This window comes from Lampetra fluviatilis, chromosome 1, assembly GCF_964198595.1.
Source record: "Lampetra fluviatilis chromosome 1, kcLamFluv1.1, whole genome shotgun sequence".
In the NCBI taxonomy this organism is placed as follows: domain Eukaryota; kingdom Metazoa; phylum Chordata; class Hyperoartia; order Petromyzontiformes; family Petromyzontidae; genus Lampetra; species Lampetra fluviatilis.
In genome coordinates, this window is record NC_136275.1 from 23,866,758 (window position 1) to 23,885,704 (window position 18,947).

The 18,947-nt window shown below is 44.6% G+C and overlaps 1 protein-coding gene across 1 annotated transcript in view; it reads left to right on the forward strand.

The window, feature by feature from the left end:
* The window catches only part of LOC144934192 (calcitonin gene-related peptide type 1 receptor-like), a 37,264-nt gene that overhangs the window by 7,386 nt on the left and 10,931 nt on the right, over positions 1 to 18,947 (forward strand). Inside the window, exons 2-10 of the mRNA XM_078859766.1 lie at positions 2,144 to 2,207; positions 4,096 to 4,183; positions 5,664 to 5,774; positions 5,917 to 6,029; positions 7,436 to 7,527; positions 8,346 to 8,472; positions 10,227 to 10,380; positions 11,121 to 11,181; positions 14,298 to 14,364. Coding sequence (XP_078715892.1) covers positions 2,148 to 2,207; positions 4,096 to 4,183; positions 5,664 to 5,774; positions 5,917 to 6,029; positions 7,436 to 7,527; positions 8,346 to 8,472; positions 10,227 to 10,380; positions 11,121 to 11,181; positions 14,298 to 14,364 — 873 coding nt within the window. The 5' untranslated portion in view covers positions 2,144 to 2,147. The remainder of the gene's footprint in view (positions 1 to 2,143; positions 2,208 to 4,095; positions 4,184 to 5,663; positions 5,775 to 5,916; positions 6,030 to 7,435; positions 7,528 to 8,345; positions 8,473 to 10,226; positions 10,381 to 11,120; positions 11,182 to 14,297; positions 14,365 to 18,947) is intronic.

Genomic DNA, 18,947 nt, shown 5'->3' on the forward strand with positions numbered 1-18,947 from the left:
GACAAGCCAACGTGATTGTCAAAGCTGGAGATGTTATCCTGAATTCTGCTTTCTTAGTATGTTATGAATGTTGTCTTACAGACAAGAAAGGAGCTATTAATCCAGCCTAGGATTATTTTATCCAACATTAAAATGAATAAATATTCAAATTTTTTGCCCCATTATTTTTTGGTAATAATTAATAATTATTATTCGCAGTATGTTTCTTCATCATTAGACCTCCTTTGCCAGTACCAAAATATAATAATAGGGTTTTTCCCCTTTTTTCTGGCAACAAAACTGAAACCTTTTAACAAGGATTCATGTCTGCATTAACCACAATACTTGCAGTCAAAATGCAAAAAAAACACGCTATGATAATATATGCATTGTCATTGGTGTGGACCAATCAGTTTCAAGGTCAATGCATATATTATCAGTGTGTTTTTTGTTTGCATTTTGACTGCAAGTATTGTGGTTAATGCAGACATGAATCCTCGTAAAAAGGTTTCAGTTTTGTTGCCAGAAAAAGGGGAAAACCCTATTATTAGTATATTTCTTGTTTCAGAAATTCAAACAAACCTGAGGGGGTACTGCATTTTAAAAGAGTGGAAAATTAAATCCCAATGGCTTGATGGTCATGCACGGTATTGTTTTAGAATATATCTTTACTGCCCATTGTACACCTGTTTATAACGCAGCTAATAGTAATAACATTAATACTACCGCTGCTTGCTAAGTCAAGAGTGATTTGAAGTTTTCTTGACTGCAAGAATTCATACTCTTTGGTTTTTTCGGTAAAGTCACGTAGATAAAAAAAATCTATAAATGAAAAACAACTAAATTAAATCACGACGTTTCGGAGGCAACACAAACGCGTTTCTCTATTAGCTCTCTTCACTTACTACAGTGATTTTGGCTGTAACGGTTCCACCTGAAGACGGAAGCTTGTGTTGCCTCCGAAACGTCGTGATTTAATTTAGTTGTTTTTCATTTATTTATTTTGTACCCACGTGACTTTACCGAAAAAACCAAAGGGTATAAGTCAAGAGTGGTTGTCCTATGGATAGACATGACCCTGCCATATGAACGTGGAACATTAACCGCTGGGTCACATCTCCACCAGTGGACATCAATGCAGCCCAATGTTTTATTTGAACACGGAGGCACTTCAACTTTGACTGTATTCGTATTAATGCTTTTTTTGTAAATCGCATCTTCCAACACAATGGGACTTTCTCCAATAATATTGTTTTGGCTGGGACTCCACGGCCGTGGTTCAGGAGGAGTGGCTGAGCTTTGTTGGGACCGGAATTGCTGTCGCTGGCGGGGGACAGGCTGACATCCATAAAATATGTGTTTCACACGCTCGCACTTGCAGCTGCAGCAGCACCATTGTCCGCATGCCGTACCCTAACAAAATGGGCTCTGTTCCCCAGCTGTTTTCCTGTTGCATACATGACTTCACCGAGGCTCAATGCAGCGTGTGCAGGTGTAAACAGTGAACGTTCTATTTTGGTGAAATTGTTGTTATCATCTTTCTTCCAAAAATGAATGGACATTCTATCTGTCGTCCAGTGTGTTGCCAAGCTTGGTTGCGCCTGTAATCCAGTGACTTGTAGGTTGGGTTGGTGGGTTATGCAGAGATGTGTGCGATACCCACCTGCTGGGCAATAAAGGCAGTTGAGTAAGTAGGTTACGGATCTATCATATTTGTGGAAATTCAGTGTTACCTCATTTTAATGGCTTCCAGCTTCTACCCACACGCAATCCTTTATACAATGCATATTGGCCAACTATTCCCAGAGTCCTTCTGAAAACAAAACCATGTGAATCAATGAGGCTTTGATGTGTAAATAGTAATTATTATTACAGCACATTTTTCAAATTTATAATCAAGCGCCAATATATAATTGCAGTTCACCAAAATGTAGAAATGAATGTTGGCTTATTTCAGATCACACTTTGACGATTCTGGATCCACGTGGCACGAAAAACACTTTAATCATCATCTCCAACTGTTTCAGTTTTGTCCGCAGTTTTTTTTATCATTTCAAAATTGTGATACGTGGTATTTTTTCCCCCAACCTTTGCTTTGGCCTCTCAAGCCAACTCCAGTCATCATACAGCAACATCCGCTGCGATGTATTTTGTTTTCCCACAGAAAGATGGAGCGCACAGGGACCCCAGGAGCTTTGCTCCTCACCTTGGTCTACATGCTCGCCCAGGTGAGTGTGAGGCCCCACGCACCCCATCGGCTGTGATGATAGCCAACGTGCAAAGCATTGCTACAGTATTTTTTTCATGGAAAATTTCTGTAAAGATATTAATCCATGGGTTTCCATTGTGCAGCCACAGAGGGAGTATGGATGAATTGCATTAAAAGCTGTAGTATCACTTTATAGGTTGGCCTCCAAATCTAAATACAGTATTATCATGTGTTAAAAGTAAAGGCATTCGTGTATATGTCATTTTCCCATGTACATTGTCTGCATATGCTTATGCATGCACAACATATACGTGCACGTGAAATAGATTTTGTTTTAATCCGATGGACAAAATATCATGGCTAACTTAGGAATAAAAAAATGTATATCATCAATAGGTAGACATTTTTATTTTTGTTTGAAATGTAAACATCTCCGCAATAACAAAATATCTAACATTTCTATAGTAATATAATCGTGTATATGTGAAGAAATACTCTTGCAGTATGTACACTCTGGGCTTTTTGGTTGCACATGCCACTGGAATGAGTGTCTTACCTGGAGTTTCAAGTTCATTTCAAGTTCATTTATTAGGTACCTGGATTTTCAAGTTTCAAGTTCATTTCAAGTTCATTTATTAGGTATATCCCTGTGAGCCATTCGGCTCTTGAATCGGGTGCAACCGCAACAAACAAAAACATAAACAAGAAAACATCTTAAAGTGACTATGTGACTATGTGCAAACTGAAAATCCAGGAAAAAAAACTGCAAAAATTCCAGTAGAAGGTAGAACTCCGTGTTCATCCCCGTTCAAGACTTAGGATCTCATTGCCGAGACCTGACAGACCCTTTCGGGATACACCTTCATGAGGCAGGAGGCGGTAACTTACCCAAAGGTCTGGGAGTAAGGATTACATTCAAAAGATGGTAATACATTATCATGAGCAAGAGCATTTACTCTACAGTATTTGGAACAATCGGGCCTTGGGGTAACTTCGTAAAGAAAAGTAATATCTCGGTGCTCAAAACATTAGTTTACACTGGCGCGGCTGATCCAGTTGTAGGAATAGCATATTCCAATAGCGGCTACCCATCTGTCCGCCAAAGGACCACTGTTGACTTTCCATGAAGCAATACTCATTTGAACATCCTCTTTGGTTCTTTCGGTAAAGTCACGTAGATGAAAAATAAAATAAAAAATAAATAAAAGTCAATTAAATCACGACGTTTCGATTGCTGTGGTTATCACACCTGATGATGATTGCTTGTGTTGCAATCGAAACGTCGTGATTTAATTTACTTTTATTTATTTTTATTAGATTTCATCTACGTGACTTTACCGAAAGAACCAAAGAGTATGGATCCTTGCAGTCACGAAAACTTCAAATCTAGAATCATTTGAACATCCTCGGATAGAGATTTGGACTCGCAAACTTCCGCTGGAAGGGCAAACGTTGTAACCGCAGTATCGCTCGCCTGGTAATATCAGCAATACCGTGATAACCGTTTGGACCGGGGTCAACTTTCACGCAAATTCCTCTCAAATAAATTACTAAACAGGGAATCCCATGAGCCGCCATATGTTCAAAGATGGTCACCGTATCGCGCGCTTTCAGATGCGCTTCTGCAGCTGCCTGGAGCGCTCTTCCTTCTGATATTAGGAAGCGAATGGAGCTATGCACTTTTAAATATCATAGAGATTGAAAACTCTTTTGCGTTTAGTTCGTTGTCCTTCCCCAGCACCTCCAATTAACACGGTTGGCTACGTATGGTGTAAAAGAAGCTCAACCTACGTACACATTTCATGCGAGTAATTGCCAATGAAGTACAACATAGGCGAGGATGTGACCAAGACGTTGGCTGCCCGGCCACACACTTTATTTGACGAGTCGATTTTGCCTCGGTTCAGCTGCCCAGGCACGTGGACGCAGAGGATATTCTGCGCGCGCAGTACGACTGCTACAACAAGATCATGAGCGACCCCCCACACGCAGACGGTGAGATGGGATTAAACACATTCCTGCGGAGGGAGCTGGTAGGAACGTTGGGTTGCTGGGTCAATGGCCAGGTTCAACGGCGGCGTGGTGTATTCCGCAAATATGGCCGACTGCGAGGGCGGGCACAAGCCGGCGTGAGTAGGTTAAATGTTGAGTTTTATAAGGGCCCCACGGGGTGACCAGCCCCTTCTCACCCAGCCCCACCCTCCCCACCCTCCCCACCCAGCCCCTCCCCACCCTCCCCTCTCCACCCAGCCCCACCCCTCCCATTTCTGGATGCACGACAGACGGACACAATAATCCCCTGTGGGCTGGTGGAACCAGGTGGTTCCTACCAGTATAAATTCAAGTGAAAGTCAAAGTATCTTCTAGTTCAGATGAGCAAAAGGTGGTGCCGATTTATGTTGGTAGCCCTACGCCAATGCCTGCCGAATCAGTCACTGTCAAGCCTAGGAGGGATATTGTATTATTTTTGATATTTTGGTGTGCTTAAATGTATCCAGGGATTTGTATTAGTTGGGGTGGTTATGTGTTATTATTATTATTTTCAATTCATTTCAAAGAGTGGCTGCTACAACGGTTGATTCAAGTGTGGAGACAGTGGTTTGTTGTCGTGAAGCATCGACTGCCACATAACTCGCGTACATAATTGTGTGTGCGTGTGTACCTATGCATGTGTGTATGCATTGTGTGTTTGTATAAATATTTGTGTGCATGAGTTTTAAATGGGCCGATTTGATGTTTTGGAAAACCAAAATCAACAGGCAGTGTCTTTCCATATTGTCATTTAAAAAATACAAATGTTCCTTTTCGCCCAATTTTTGGCAAAACATGCGTCGACCTTTCCTTTACCAATTTGGAAGAATCGTCATGGTCATGCGTTTCGACTGATTCATCCCATGCAAATATAGCCCAGTGTCTCGTCAACATCATTCAAAACTTAATTATATGAACTGTACATATAAGGTCCTCTTAGTTGTTACCTGGTTAATTTTGTAAGACTGTTGTTATTGTGACTATGGGGTACTAGTGAGGATATAAACGAACACATTCATTCATTTTCATTTGAATGTTGTTGTGTTTATACTCTTTGTTTTGTCGGTAAAGTCACGTAGGTGAAAACAAAATAAAATAAAACTAAATTTAATCACGACGTTTCGGAAGCAACACAAGCATCCGTCATCAGGTGTTGCTTCCGAAACGTCGTGATTTAATTTAGTTGTTTTATTTTTATTTTATTTTGCTTTCACCTACGTGACTTTACCGAAAAAACCAAAGAGTATGGATCCTTGTAGTCATGAAAACTTCAAATCTAGAATGTTGTTGTGTTCTGTACACCTTAAAAAGAAGTCGATGTGCCCCCAAGCTGAAACAAGCATTGGATGGTGATCACGAGATAGTGGTGGAGCGTTCACGTTCCTATGCCAGGGACTCGTCCATCCATCAAGTGGTCCTCACGTGTGCTACCCCCTCTCACCAGGAGCCTTCTGCCCACGTACGTGGGACGGGTGGATGTGCTGGGACGACACTCCAGAGGGGACGATGGCCTCACAATTCTGCCCTCCATACTTCAAGGACTTTGACACCTTTGGTGAGAAGGAAACCTTCAACGTCGTGGCGGTGTTGTGAAGTGGCGATGCACGTGCTGCAGAACCATTTGAAGGCTCGGTGCGCCTTACGTTCTGCGGGTTGTGTTACTTCGCTGTACTCAAACGTGCATTATCCCGCTCCAGAGAAAGTTACGAAGATCTGCAACGCCAGCGGAGCATGGTTTCGCCACCCAGAGAGCCAGAGGACATGGTCCAACTACACTCTGTGCAATGCCTTCACCGAGAAGAGAGCACAGGCAAGGTCGCCGGGTCTGTAGCGGAGTGTGCCAACCACTACGCTACTGCTCTACACACACACACTCGAATACAAATATCCCACATTTAGGCTATAGCAGCAGGCTGTGTGAAGTTCTGTTCGCGAGCACCTATTTTAGTATTTCAGAAACTTGACCATTTACTTGCATACAGAATAACCGCCGTTCTCCACGAAGTGGCGGTGATGTCACTATGGTGCTTGTGCCAGGCTAGGTGCACTTTGAAGCCACATGTTGAAGGCTCGTTGACAGGATGTCACAGGACATACCAAGTTGTTTTGGGTTAACTGCTATTCACGCTCAAATGTAATGTGCAGCCACACACCATCATATATTACACACAAAGGACACACGCACACACACACTCACGTAGACCAGGGAGCATGCACTCACTTCATCACATGCACACCCACACAAGACAAATAACCCAGATTTATCCTCATTGATAACGGGAACACAATCACCCACCTCTCAAAAGGCACCAAATCAAATATTAGTGTATTTATGCTGCATATCTTGAGAATAGTCAAAAGGTCAGATTTGAATACCTTTGTCCACAGATACAAATGATCTGTGCACAGTGATGTGCAGTTTGTCCCATCCCTGAAAAGTCTTCACTTTCGATGCCAGGTGCTGCCAATACAGGGATGCTGAAAGTTTACCATACTTAAAATAAATGAAACCTATTCACTTCTCTGGTGGCAGGCATGCTCCAGTGGGGGAGGGTTAGCACACTGGTCTTGACTCTGAGCTTGGCTCCGCGCCTCTGAGTTGCGGCCAATACGTCTGCAAATTTGCGTGCGTTACAAATTGTATTATTATTAAACCAGAGGCGACTGGTTCTATCTCCTGGCGTCACAGTTAAAAAATAGGGTGCAAGTTTATTACATTATCCTGCCCTTGACGTCCACCCAGCAGTATAAATGGACACACGAGTTAGTCAATCAGCAGGTCACGTGCAGTGGGACAAAGTGTGGGTTTCTCCCACCTCTTCCAATACATCTGGCCACTGTGGATGAGTTGGTTAAATACCCTCTGGAGTGGGCTTTCTAGAACTCCATGTATGATGTATGCCGGTTGAACTTCTTTCTCACCGTATGCAGCCAACTGCGCTAATCAGAGGTTCGGGGGGGGGGACAATCTAAACACAAAAAGTGGTTCTAAAGAAATGCGTTTTCAATCTAGATTTAAAAGTATGTGGCTCCCGTGGCTTGGAGACACTTCCGCCAGCAGTGGGATGAGAAAGGCATTGCACCTTCACCATATTTCACCTCACTTGCAGAGGGGTTACTTTGCAGAAAACCTCAGAGCGCTCTGGGTGCCTGTTCTCACGCTGTACTGTGTGGTGTCTGTGTGTGTGTACGTTCCCGTGTGTGAACACCCTGAAGACCACGCTGAACATGTATTACCTGGCAGTCATTGGCCACGGCCTATCCATCGTCTCGCTGCTCTTCTCTCTCCTCATCTTCTTCTACTTCAAGTGAGAGCGCTGCCCCCCCCCCCCCCCGTGCCCACCAGTCCAGCGAAGGAGATCCCCGCTTAGCCTCGTGGGGTGCGACGTGGGCAAGCGATGGGGTCTTGCTCACCCTTGTTGGCGGGCCCGAGCTAAATCGCTTGAATTCCACATTCCTATGCTGGGAGTAAGGCATGTAATCCATTTCTACCTGCGGCGAGTCGACTAATTCGTCACGGCTCTGCGTCACGATTCAATTCAAGAATCGATTGCTTTTTGTGTCTTTGTGCAGTCGGGTTCATGTTAATGCTCGTTTGTCCTGTAACGTTTGCACAGTTTTGCTCACTTTATTAGCCCAAAATGTATGGAGGATGATGTTATTTCATACCGTACGTAGCCAACTGTACTCATGGGAAGTGCACATGTAACATAGTTATGTAATTTGCATTAATAACACATTTTTACACAAACCGTTCAACGCACGTATTGCGAGCGTGCTCCGTGATTATTGGTACCCCCGTCTATTTTCAATAGCGGTACGCATTTTAAAAGCCTTGGGGGAATGGTGGTCTGCGTTGACCCCTGGCTGACATTTAAACGTTCCTAGCGGTTTTGACACAGCATGTTCAAGCCAGATATTACGTGTCTGGCAGCCCCTCTTCTCCACAACTTGCACGCACATAAAATTTGGACACGTTTATATATATATTTTAAATAAAAAAAACTCCACGTACATATACCCATGAAAACCACGCATTCGTACGGAGGCTCTTCAAGCAATGCAAGTAAAGGCTTGCGTTGGAGGACATTTCTCCCCGTGGTTGGCTGCCCCCCGTGTCGTGCAGGAGCCTCAGCTGTCAGAGGATCACGCTGCACAAGAACCTCTTCAGCTCCTACCTGCTGAATTCCGTGGTCACCATCATCCTGCTGTCGATGGTGGTGACCAGCAAGTCGTTCATATCCTCCAACCCCGTAAGTGAAGCCCGCCCCATCGTATATCTGGATTTGGGTTCAGGACGTCCGTTTCGCCCAGATGGTTTGCTTCAGGCGACAGGACAAAAACGCGTAATAGGTAGACCCGCGAGGTTACCGCAATTCACTCAATCGCACCCTAAAGACTTGTTGTAACCATGAACAGCATCAGAACACGAACAGGCTGCACAAATCTACTTCGTGAATAGAAAATGTAAGACAAGCAACAGTGGTGCTATTACCGTGGTCATGCCATCCTAACTGTGGACCACATATAGTAAACCGCTATGGTCTGCGCTCCTTCAACAGAGGAATGGCAACACTACACGCACTCTCTCCTGAAGCCCCTCTCGTACTCGGCAGACCTCGATATTGGCATTCATTGCTGGGCAAATTGCCATCCACAAGAACAGAAGAATAGCCAAACCCTCTTTCTCCTCCCCTGTAATTTAAATCAAGTTCAACTCCTTGGCTTCTGTTTGTGTTGCTTCCTCAAGTCTGTGGCAACACTCAGAAGTGCAAGAAGCAGGCAGGGGTGGGGGGGGGGTGAATAAACTACATGATCTCACATTCGATATTTCACGGATTGTTTCCTTATGCATGTTCATGTTAATAACTTATCCACAGTGTTAGCTATGATAAATAAATGTAGCAATGTACCCCAATGACAAATGAGTACGGTTCAGTGCTCATTTCCGTTACGGGTCCTGAGCCGGTGGTGGAAAATTAATTTACAAGGATGGGGACCAATGCTTGCACATGAAAACCCACTGTTGACTTCCCTCAATGTGTTATTTACAACTGCATGATTATATTAGTTTAGTTCCATATTTAACGAGCATTTCCAAATGGAAAGCTGCTTAGGAAAAGTTCTGCAAAGTCATTGCATTTATCGCGAGCGTGTCCTACAACTTGTGGAACCTCAGTCTACCCCCTGAACAAATCACCAAATAACTTCCCGCAAAGCGGTGCACATTTTATCCGCCCTGGAACAATGCTGGGCTGCGTTGACCATCGACTTGAATTCCACGTGGAAATTCTCAGGACTGAAGTCCCAACAATCGATACCGAGCTGTGTGGACCAGTCCGCCTCGAATTAAAGTAAATATTACAAAATCCAAGTCTCCTCTGTTTACCACCGCACCCGACATGCCTTCACCTCACTTAAGTGTGCACTGCTCCACCCATCCCTTCCTTCCTTCCTTTCCCTGCACTCCATCTCGACCAACATCTCACCAACCAAATAAACCTCCATTACTCTCCCTCTGTAAACATTTATTTAATACATTCTCTTTTTTTTTACATCCTCACAATTAGCCAGCACGCGTTGAATACGAACGCCTGTAATTATCAGAGGCAGAGTTGAATCCTGCAAAGAGAGAGTCACCTCGTGTGCGACACTCGCCTGGGAAGGGACGCAAGGTACCCACGTTTCTGCGTGGAGTTGTGAGCATCATTCCCCAACTGCGGATGGGGTTTCCTGAACGTACTTTCATTTCCTACGGACACAAAAATAAGAAATTGGTTAAAACATCCCAAAAAGCAGTACACCATCCTTAAAATACGTTGTCACCGAGGCCTTCCTTTGACAAATTAAGCGCTGCACCGCACGGCACATGACCATTCTCGCAGTGACCCCTCCATCGAGTTCCCCAATGCCCTCCGTGCCATCCGAGCGCCGCCGAGCGTTGCAGCGAGTCGCCACATGCCAACCGTGCCTCTCTCTGTCACCCCCCCCCCCCATCCCACTGCAGGTGGGCTGCAGAGTGGTGCAGTTCTTGCACCAGTACCTCATGGGGTGCAACTACTTCTGGATGCTGTGCGAGGGCATCCACCTGCACACGCTCGTCGTCGTCGCCGTCTTTGCAGAGGAGCAGGAGCTCGTGTGGTACTACCTGCTCGGCTGGGGTGAGCATGGCCAGGCGAGCGCGAGACCCGGCGCTTGTGCTCAAGGCATGCGTCCGCGTGTGTTGTCGCGTCCGCGTATGTGCAAAACAAAAAAAAGTCTGCGAGGCCGCGTGTTGTTTTATAAACTATTTAAAACTACTATTAAACTACAATAGTGTTTATTTTACCAGGTAAAAACCCACAGAGCTGTACAGATATTTTGCAGAAGCGACCTGGTCACAAATGATAGCTCAACTAAGTGGCTTATACTGGTAGGAGCCTCCTGGTTACACCAGCCCACATGGGATTATTGTGTCCGTCCGTCGTGCAGGGAGGGGCTGGGAGGGGTGGGGAGGGGCTGGTCACCCCGTGGTGCCCTTATAAAACTCAACGTTTAAACCTACTCACGCCGGCTTGTGCCCGCCCTCACAGTCAGCCATATTTGCGGAATACACCACGCCGCCGTTGACCCTGGCCATTGACCAAGCAACCCAACGTTCCTACCAGCTCCCTCCACAGGAATGTGTATGTTTATGTAATTACAGAGTCCCTGACCTTTGAAAACACGCTTGTGCAAACCATGAGACAATATCAGCCGTGTTTGACTGATGTGTAACTACAGTAAGAAGATCTAACTACAGTAAGAAGATCTGTATGGAAGTACGGGTCAGTGTGGTGTCAAATGCTTAACAATGCAAAACAATGAATAGTGCTTGAAAAGAGCACACAAAGTTTACAAATCGTTATCAAACTCTCGACAGGTTTCCCGTTCATCCCAGCCATCCTGCATACCATCAGCAGGTCCCTCTACTACGACGACGAGTGAGTGCGATGTGCCACATTTGATTACCACACACCCAAAACACACCAACACTAACAGTCAAAGCCATCACGGAACCATGAAATGGAATCACAATCAGCAAGCGAAAAGCGTGCTGGGTTTGCTGGCTATAGCCATTCAACAGGTCACGGCAGCATTGTTAATCTTGATTTGAAGCTTTCGCGACTGCAAGAATCCATACTCTTTGGTAGGTAGCATTGTTAATGTTTTCACCGAATAATGCATTCACCAAATTAAATCCCATTCTATTATACCAAGTGACATTTTATCAGCTCGAGTTACCGTACTGGCATCATGGTTCGCACACTGGATTTACAAATCGAGTCGTCGCCGGTTCCAGTCGATCTCCTGGCACCAAAAGTTGAGACAATGGGCCACGTTTCTTAAACTCCCACCACCTCTGCCCGCCCAGCATTACAAATGGCTACACCTCGTTAGTCAGTCAGCAGGTCAAGCATGGTGGGGTAAAGTCCTGCCACCTCTTCTAAGACGGAAAAATAGGCCAAATACTCTCGCTCTCGATGGGGCAGTGGAGTGAAGGGCTGCACCTTGACCGATTTTATCAGCTGCTCCGTGCTGCACGTCACAGGAAGGCCACGCTTGAAGGGGAGGACTCTGTGCCCCCGGGCTTTGGGGCACAGTGGACACGTCGCAGCTACAGACAGCATTCGGCAGGGAGAGCAGGAAACCCGTGTGTCGGTCCTGCCGGTGACCATTACATTAATAACCGCTGCTATTGGAAGAAAAAAGAAATGTTAAACGCGTGCATCCGTGATCCCGTCAATCAGGCACCTCTGAAACAACAACCGAGCGCAAAGTCCTGAGCCAGCACAGATACCCAGCCCTTCCTGTTTGGCAGCCTGGGCGTACCCCGTTTCCACCGAGCGTGGCGAGCGTGTTGTGAAAGTTACTGTGAATCCTGCCATGGGTGCTCCGATCATGTACTGGTCGACGATACCGCTTCTATTACTACAGTTAGAGAAGAGTGGAGACTTTGGATGTATCGATCATCTGAAAACAGTTGCGTCTCAAGATGCTCAACAAAGAAACAGTGGGAATGGGCTTGGTAGGGGTGGGAGGGGGAGGAAGATCAGGAAGGGGGGGGATGTGATACATTATCGGTTTCAAACACAAATAAGGATGTTGAGATTAATACGCCCACACATCGCATACACATGCAATGTACGTGCCTACACACGCGTGCGCTTATTCTGCAAACGTTACTCATGTTCTTGTAAACGTACAGAAATAGCATTTTTTACATGGAATCTGGCCATATCACCAGTCAAAAAACTCTTAAAATTGTCATCTTGAAGTGTCATTTCCAAAGGCCCAAAATGCACATATTTAAATAGTGCTGAATGAGTCGGTTTTTTTTTTCAATCAAATAAAAAAATTGCAGGCTTTCATCCAGAATACATTTTATCAAAGGGGTTGCAGTTTATTTTCCCTTTGAAGTTAATATTAAGCCATAGACACCCGATTTCTAATTCCTCGTGATATTTCATGTTCGTGACGCGATTCACACGTTTGTTAAAATGGCTTTTCCATTTTGTGGAGGGAAAAAAAAACCCATGTGGCAGAAAACTGGAAACATATGTCAACTCTCCGACAAAGTGAGGAAGCATTGTTTTTTTTGTTAGCAACAAGCATGTTTAGGACATCTGCCTCTTTCCCGACCACCCCACGTGTTCATAGAAAAAAGGTTCAACTTTCCCAATAGAGTCCCAACAATAAGCTCCGTAAATAATGACACACACGACCTCCGATGCCGGGCATCTTTATTGTTAGAATGGCTCCTACACCGAAAATGTAAAAATTTTTTAAGTCTGTGCCTATCGACGACATTCCAAGCAACATTGTAATTAATAATCTGCCCAAATGGGTCGTTAAAAACCTCAATCGTTCGACAGCTAAACACACGTTAAATTGTCACTTGCAAAATGGAAAATAAATTTCAGGAAGTCTCCCCGAATTCCTGGATTTCATATTTTGACATCATGGATCTTGTCACAATGATGTCTGACGTACTTCCAAACGAAATAGCACATCTCATTGCAAAATTTGGTTTTTGACAATTGTTATTGAATTTACCAGCGAGCCGAATCGATTATAAAAATTGCACGTGAAATGCTTAAGGCGACAATTATATTTGTTTGTTTGTGGTGGAGGAGGCGTATAACGACACAAATTCGGCGAAATGATTGTGGCCTAAACCAAAAGTAAACTTTGAATCAAAACAGACTCGGCAGATCTAGTTTCAAATATATTTCAAGGATAGTGGAGGAATGACAATTTGTATACTCTTTGGTTCTTTCGGTAAAGTCACATAGGTAAAAAATAAAATAAAAGTAAATTAAATCACGACGTTTCGATTGCAATACATGCAATCGAAACGTCGTGATTTAATTTACTTTGATTATTTTTTATTTCTATTTTTTCACTTTTATTTTTATCTACGTGACTTTACCGAAAGAACCAAAGAGTATGGATCCTTGCAGTCACGAAAACTTAAAATCTAGAATGACAAATTGGTTTGAAGAAGTGGTAGTGTTCACTACAACAATACACCGCAATTTTACACACAGCTGCTTACATTTGTGTTAGCATGATGGTAAAAGCAAGCCAAGGATTGAGCAGAAATGCCTGCAACTGGCTACACCATAGTATCCGCACATTACGACTGGAAGGGGGAACAACAACAAAAAAAGTTCTAGATTTGAAGCTTTCGTGACTGCAAGGATTCATACTCTTAGTTCTTTCGGTAATATCACGTAGGTAAAAAATGAAATTAAAATTAATAAAAAAAAATCTTGATGCAGCAAATCTGGCTCTGACGGTCCCACCTGATGACGGAGACTTGTGTTGCCTCCGAAACGTCGTGATTTTTATTTTATTTTTATTAATTTTAATTTAATTTTTTACCTAAGTGACTTTACCGAAAGAACTAAGAGTATGTAACATAAAAAGTACTAAAGTTTGCGCATGCCGAGCGATGTCGCTTGTGCCACCCCAATATCGTTGTTATTGCGGTGCTGTGCGTGCGCTTGTGCTGTAGCAAATGCCATATCTGTGTGCATGCTGTGTGTGTGTACAGCTGTTGGATCAGCTCTGAAACCAGTCTGCTGTACATTCTGCACGGGACCTTCGTGACAGCACTGGTGGTGAGGAACGCTCACATATGCAAAGATCCCTTGTATCGCCTTAGCAGATTGTAGGAGCAAGTGCTGTTAGCGAGCACCTATGAAGGCCGGCACGGCACACGAGGTGGATGGCCAGCACCAGTTATTAATTTGAGGCCGAGTCGACCTAGGGGAGGCCCAAGACTGGTGTTAGCCGTGAGCAACAATGGAACTGCTATTGCCAGGTTGGTAGCACAGCGCGTTATCCGCTACACTACCGCTCGCCGCTACACTACCGCTCGCCACATATATGCACACACACACACACACTTGCATGCCCTCATAGAGGCAAAGGTGCCCTGTTTACACATTCAAACCGTTGGGGAACGTGCTGTTAGCAAGCATCAACTTTTAAAACCAGCACGGTACACGAATACGTTTGGAAGACCAACATCACCCACAGTGATCTCTGCATTGTCGAGGTTTACATGGCGCTCCTTTATGGCTCAATACATCTAGGGGAAATCCAGGACACGTTCTGACACCACTGGCCACCGATATTTGTCATCAAACACAACCTACCAGGTTGAAGCGCAATACGCCAACCACCGTGCCACCACTCGCCACAACACATGCACGTTCAGTTGGACACACATACACTTAAACATTTCTACAAAGGGACCTACGCTTACCTTGAACAAGGTATACGCCCAGTTCATGTACTATGTTCCTTATGAGACCTTGTGGTTTTGATTTCCTAATTAATGATATTTGTCGCAGACAATGTCAGAGCCACACGGTCACGATGCCAGCTACTGGGCCTTTTTGTCCCGTACTGCCCTTGTATGCCGCACCCTTCGGATTTGGTGTGTGTATATATGCTGCATAAATACTGAGGGCCCAGATGATTCAGCCAACCGTGTCTGATTGCCTCTCTCGCCACACAATGGGCATGGTCGTAAATGGACTAGCGAACAAGTACAGCCATTGGGGGCGTCTTAATCATTCCCAACACAATGGGTCACATCCCGATTGGGATGGTGTCCACGTTCAACCAATGGGTGCGTGAGCCACTTTGCTCCCTCCATTGACTGATTTCACGTGTGTGTCACCATAACCCAAACCCTCCCTCCAGGTTTTGCCACCCGTTTCCAATGTGCCCCAGCAAAAGTTACATTCATCCGGTGAAGGGAAAATGTCAAATAAACCCAAGTCCCCCTGGCTACTTCTGACCCCCACCTATCCCCCCCCCTCTATATTATCTAGTATCACACTAGGCGTCATTTAAGCACTGCATCTGCCTGTACCCAACGAACCGCATCACTTTAGAGAATTCGTAGAGATACACACAATCAAGATGGGGATAGCTGAAACACAGCCTAGTCTGAGATTTTAACCCCAAACTGGAGGGCATCATTATTTTGCCTCAGGCCAAACCCACTTTCCCATGCATTGCACTATGTTTGAGGTTTTGGTAATTTCTCAGAAAAATTGCAAGGTAGATGTGTGCAAATGAAATTTGCTGCCTCAAGCTCAACAGACTGCTGACATATCTATGTGGAGTTGGATTGTTCTCCCTTCATTCGTGTGGTTTTTCTCCAGGATCTCTGGTTACCTCCCAATCACGAATACATTCAAAGAACAAAACATCCCCTAGCAATGTGGAGGCTCAGTGAGGCCCTCCTGGGTAAACAAAGAAAGTTCTAGTACTGCTGTTTAGGTTTTTAGCGGTTGTGCTGTGTGGCTCCACGTCCTCAAGAAGCTTCCAGCACACAGAGCGCAACGTGGAACGTACCCCGAACAACGCACAGCACAACCAAAAAACACGTCAGAGAGCTACGAAGAAGTGTATGAAGAGTGTAAAGTCATTTCTGCTTGCCGCAACGTAAGCAGCTGCTGGCCTTATAAAAAAATTTGTTATCTATGATGAAATCCATCGCCACGCATCACTTAATGCCATTCCGAGAACTGCGTGTTCCCTGTGGCTCCAGGCTATTCTGACAGGCAAGGCTGACTTTGCCACTGTGGTGGCAATTTTTTTTTCCGCTGAGAAATGAACAACTCCCTCAGAGGAAATGCACCGTTGAGTGAAATTACTGCGTAAACATGAACTCAGGGCTTGGGATCGAAGTGGGTGGGTTTTGTCGTCTTTAGGGAGGCACTTGGGCTCTGGAGGCTGAGCAGGGAGGTCAAGGGTTGAGACTGGAGATTGAACGGTTTTTTTACATACTTTTTATTAACTCACACTGTTGTTGTTGTATTCTCAAATCTTCTAACTAAATTTTTACCCACTTCCCAATGTGGTATCGACTGCAAACTTGGTATACGTATGTCATACTGATGACAATACTATATTCTATCATAAAAAAATAAAACAAATATTTGAAAACATTATTTTATATGTTACTAGCAGGAAGTACCCGGCGTTGCCCGGGTCTTAAAAATATTTCAAAGCTACTCTTAAAAATGTAACAGCAGTGCGTACTGACTGTGGTGGTACCTGCTATGATGACAGTAGTGTATACTGTGGTGGTACCTGCTTTCACTGCAGTAGTGCATACTGTGGTGGTACCTTCTATGATTACAGCAGTGCATACTGACTGTGGTGATAGCTGCTATGATTACAGCAGTGCATACCGACTGTGCTGGTATCTCTTATCACGACAGTAGTACATGCTGATTATATATCAGTATTTATCGACTGTATAGCACAAAGTACTCACCTGACAGAGTGGCGTGGTGAGGCCTAGTCCCGTGCAGAGCCTCTGGCCTCGCCTAGATTGTCCAGCCTGCCGAGGTGGCACCTTGGCAGGCTGGGGCTGGGCTGCTACCCCTGCCCCCCCAGCCACGATCTCCCCGGCCGCTCTGCAGTAATATCTACGGCCTATAGTGGTAGCATCTAGCGACTGTATAGTAGTAATAACTGCACGCATCGGGGTGGGGGGGACATCACACAGTGAAGAATTTACCTGAGCGGAGCGTTTAGTGTATTTCATAGGATTTTTAACGTGAAAGAAAATGTCCCCCTCACTCCCACCGAAGGCGTGCGACTTGGCATGGGCCGTCTCCCCCACCAAAGGCGCGTGAGTTGGTATGATCGTGCACGCGTAAGAAATAAATAATAGTTTTGCGCACAAAAATCGCACTCAATCGCTAATTAAACTAATTTAAAGTTGACGAGTGTGAAAGAGGAATAGCGCTTGCTGATCGCGGGGCTTACGGCGTGGTGCCTGGCTATTTTGTTTTCACATAAACCCCACCGTTGGAGAGCCAAGCGAGCGACCACAAACAAACCCACAAAGCCACAATTTTTTACTTATATATGTAAAAGAAAGAAGAAAGATAAGATATATAGAAGAAGATGTTTCGGCTTGGCTCTAAATGTCCACGCTCAACTGCAGTTGGCTGTAAATGACCACGGTCTCTTACGTTATGGCAAGCTTCGGGGCCACTTCCTGGAGTCGTGGAGTTCTTCCATTGCTAGTATGGTACATTTCATTAAAGCGTGTTTTAAAAAAGTTTTTTAAAATATTACTTATTTTATGACCCAGAACAAATTGCTATGCCGCTGCTGCACTGTGTAGACATAACTCCGGGTTTCACTTGTGGCAAGGCCTGTGGCCTTGGGGTACAAAAAAAGCATGTTCACTATTACAGCTGTGCTCAACTCCTGGTTTATTAGAGGCTGTGAGCATATTCTGGCAATTGGGGTATTGCACAACTTTTGAGTTAAATTCTTCAAGTTCGCCTGTTTTTTAAAGATAATGTCTTTATTCAGGAAGGCATCGTGTTCCTGGGTAGATAAGCCTCAACACGTTTTTTTTCAGGAGAGTTCTGCTTGGGTTATTTGGCCAATTAGTGTTTTTTTACGTGAAAGGAAACTGCTTTGCCCAGAAAAAACCTACGAATGAGGCGGTAACCCTCAAGCTCCACACAGAATGGTCAGCAACCTACTTGCCACACTGCTTCCTAGAAACACCTCCCCAATGTCCCTGTAGGTGAGCGGACTGTCTCATGCACATTGATCTTTTAGTGGTGTACGGATCTCACCATCCAAGCTCCTGGAATTCCACGTGTGCTTTTCTTTGTCTTTCGTGGTAATTACCACTGCCTTTCAATGGGAAAAAGTTATAATCCACAATCCATTATTAAATCGTTAAAATTAGACAACAGTTAAAACTGCACGGTTAAAATGTTGGAAACATATTCCTTAAACACTTAAAAAAGTAATTATGGAAAAACATCAGTGATCTTCAACTGTGTCTATGTCAGAAACATTCAAAACAATTCGACCCGAGGTGTCGGAGAACGCCGGTGGCTCTCAGCTCTCGATGCGACGCGTCGCCAGCACCACGGTGCACACACAGATGGACGAAGCTCATATGATAACAGGACCCTGCGGGGTGGGCTGGTAGGAATAATACTTAGTACCGGTACAGGGATATCGACCGGGTATAGAGGAGTTAAAGAAAAAATTACTGTATTCTAGTGTAACGTTAATTAAAAGTGTTTGTTTTGACAAGAAACGCTGTGAGATTTAAAGACTCGTAGTCTTTCATTTCCAAACGATCAATTTGTTGAGTCCTGGGATAAATGTATCTTGTCTCTGTGTTAAAAAAACGTGC